Raw genomic sequence first — 2808 nt, forward strand, 5'->3', positions numbered from 1 at the left:
CGCGTTTCGTCCGCCTTGACGTTCCGAGTTCAAATTCCGCCGAAAGGATGACCTTACCTTTCATCCTTTCGGGGTCGATAAATTAAGTACTAGGGAAACACTAGGGTCGATGTAATCGACTAGTCCCCTCCCCGAAAAGTTTAGGTCTTGTGCCTTTAGTAGAAAGGATAATAATAATTATTATTACCGTTAATTATTCGAGGCTAATACTTTTGCCGTAGCGGGATGGCAGAGTCAGACAAAATACTTGGCGGTTTTTCTTCCAGATCTATACGTTCTGAGAGTAAAAGCTGTAATTTTTTTCTTTGCAAAAATAAATATTTGCATGCGAAATAGCCCAATCAATTAACGTAAAATAATTTGAGGAAGAATTATTTTAAAATTAAAAAGAAAAGCAATTAACAACGAAATATTGATTAATAGTGCAAGGGACATAACTTTTGGTTTACTGAAGAGTTACGTTGCCTTACATGCCAAAAGAGTGAAATAAAGGGAAGTAACCAGCTGATATCCGGCATACTACCTGAAGTACTACTGATATGATACGTCATTTTGTTTACTGGAAATATTTACACGGAATAAACTCCCGAAATAACGGCATGCAGAATTACGGAAACATCCAAGTTAACGGCACTTTTGGAAATTGTTAACCGAAAAAAAAAACTGCCGAAACATCTTTTTGCTGTGATTTAAAATATTTTATTCTTTTGTCGTTTGTTATAAACAGATCGCGATGTCTACAGCACCTGAGAAACAAAAACGGAAGAGAATAACATTAAGGGTTAGTGAAAAACTGGAGATCATTAAGAAAATGGAACGAGGCATAAAGAGGAGCGAATTGATGACGGAATATAACATCGGATCGTCGACTTTGTACGACATCAAGAACTCAAAACAGAGGCTTTTAGACTTTACCACTTGTTCTGAGCCAAACAATAAAGTAACGGATAGAAAGAGTCTGCATAAACCGAAATGTGAAACTGTAGATAAAATTCTATACGAATGGTATTTATTGCAGCGATCGGAGGGTGTAGCTGTATCTGGGTCCATGCTTTTAGCTAAAGCTAAAGATTTTAAAGAAAAATTGGGTTTGAATACGTCGCTTATTTTCTCCGACGGATGGTTGACCAGGTTTAAGATGCGTCACGGAATCGGGAAATTAGACCTCACCGCTGAGAAGCAACCAAGAGAATCCGAAACGGCAATAGCAACCGTATACAGCTCGACATTTGATGAACTCGTTAATCAATATCATCTTACACCTGATCAAATATACAACGCTGACGAAACTTGCCTTTACTGGAAATGTTTACCTGAGAAAATATCGGCAAATTCTGATGAAGCAAATGCGAGTTTTTCCAAGTACAACAAAGAAAGATTGGCAGTTCTTATGTGTGCAAATGCGTCTGGTCAACACAGGCTAAAACTGTTGGTCATCGGCAAATTAAATCGCCCTAAATCCTTAAAAGGGATAATGAATTTACCAGTTTCTTATAAAACCCAGAAAAATGCATGGATGGATAAGGAACTTTTCCAAAATTGGTTTACTCACGAATTTGTGCCCGCAGTGCGACTTAATCTACATGATATGGGTAAGCCTGCAAACACTAAATGTGTCTTACTCCTTTATAATAGTAAGTGTCACCCTCTTGAATCAAAATTAGTTTCAGATTGTGGAAATATTTTTGCGTGTTACTTACCAGCCAACGTCAATCATCTTGCGCAACCGATGGACCAAGGAATTATACAGAATTTCAAATGTTATTATAGAAATTATTTTATTAAACAATTAATCTACAGCGAACTTCCTGTCCCTGACTTTCAGCGCCAATTTACAATTAAAGATGCTCTCTTTGGATCAGCCATTGCATGGACCACTGTTAAATCTGTTTCACTTCTGAAAGCATGGAAAAAATTCTGGCCGGTTTTCACGTTTGGCCCTTTAACTTCCGACGATGGAACTGAAGATGATTTCGATGGATTTAATGTACGACAGTGCACAAAAGAAATAATGCAGACAATACAAAAGACACCCTTAGAAAATCCGCTACATAATCTGGAAGATAACGACATCGAGGATTGGATTACGGTGGACAATGGTATTGAGCTAAGCCAGATATCTTCAGATCAGGACATTGCTGACAGTGTGGTTAATCCCGAAAATCCGGATACGGCAACTTGTTCCGAGGACAATGATGAGGAGGATGGAAACGAAACGGTATCTTGGTCTAAAGCTCAGTCGTGCATGGACACGATTCTTTCTTATTTTGAACAAAATCCCTGCTTCTCTATGCAACAGGTTATGCAAGCACACATGCTTAAAATTACAATGGTTACCACAGAACAAAGGTCGGCGGCACAAAACGATATCAAGACAATCTTAAAGAAAGCCATGGAAGAAAATACGTCTGTGCAATAACGGCTTGTGTAGCAGAATTTAAAATTGTTTTAGGAAAAAATATTGTTTGATTGTAAAAGTGTACTGAAAATATTCTTTTGCTTAAAATGTTTCGTTCTTTTTACTAAGAAAACCTTTGAGCAAAGCAATGTAGGCGAGAAATTCAGTAAAATATATCAGGTTATGTCAATAAATAAAGGAGAAAATATATTTGTACCACCTGATATTGTCCCCAAATTATTCTAGATTCATCAAAGGACCTATATAAGGTAATACAATATATTTTCTCTTTGTTTTCGTTCACTAATATAACCTTACATATTTAACATCTGTTGTTATTATCATTATGATTATGATCATCATCATCATCATCAAAATTAAAAGAAGAGTGCCATTGTTATCTAGTGAAC

At 36.7% G+C, this 2808-nt stretch overlaps 1 protein-coding gene across 1 annotated transcript; it reads left to right on the forward strand.

Moving 5' to 3' along the window:
* Positions 1 to 733: 733 nt before the first annotated feature.
* Positions 734 to 2419, forward strand: LOC115222058 (jerky protein homolog). The gene has a single exon (XM_029792162.1). The coding sequence runs from the start codon at positions 734 to 736 to the stop codon at positions 2417 to 2419; it is 1686 nt and encodes a 561-aa protein (XP_029648022.1).
* Positions 2420 to 2808: the final 389 nt, after the last annotated feature.

Source organism: Octopus sinensis, linkage group LG19, assembly GCF_006345805.1.
Source record: "Octopus sinensis linkage group LG19, ASM634580v1, whole genome shotgun sequence".
Classification (NCBI taxonomy): domain Eukaryota; kingdom Metazoa; phylum Mollusca; class Cephalopoda; order Octopoda; family Octopodidae; genus Octopus; species Octopus sinensis.

Excerpts from the sequence above, each read along its gene's own strand:
- LOC115222058 (XM_029792162.1), top strand. The coding sequence starts at position 734 with ATGTCTACAGCACCTGAGAAACAAAAACGGAAGAGAATAACATTAAGG.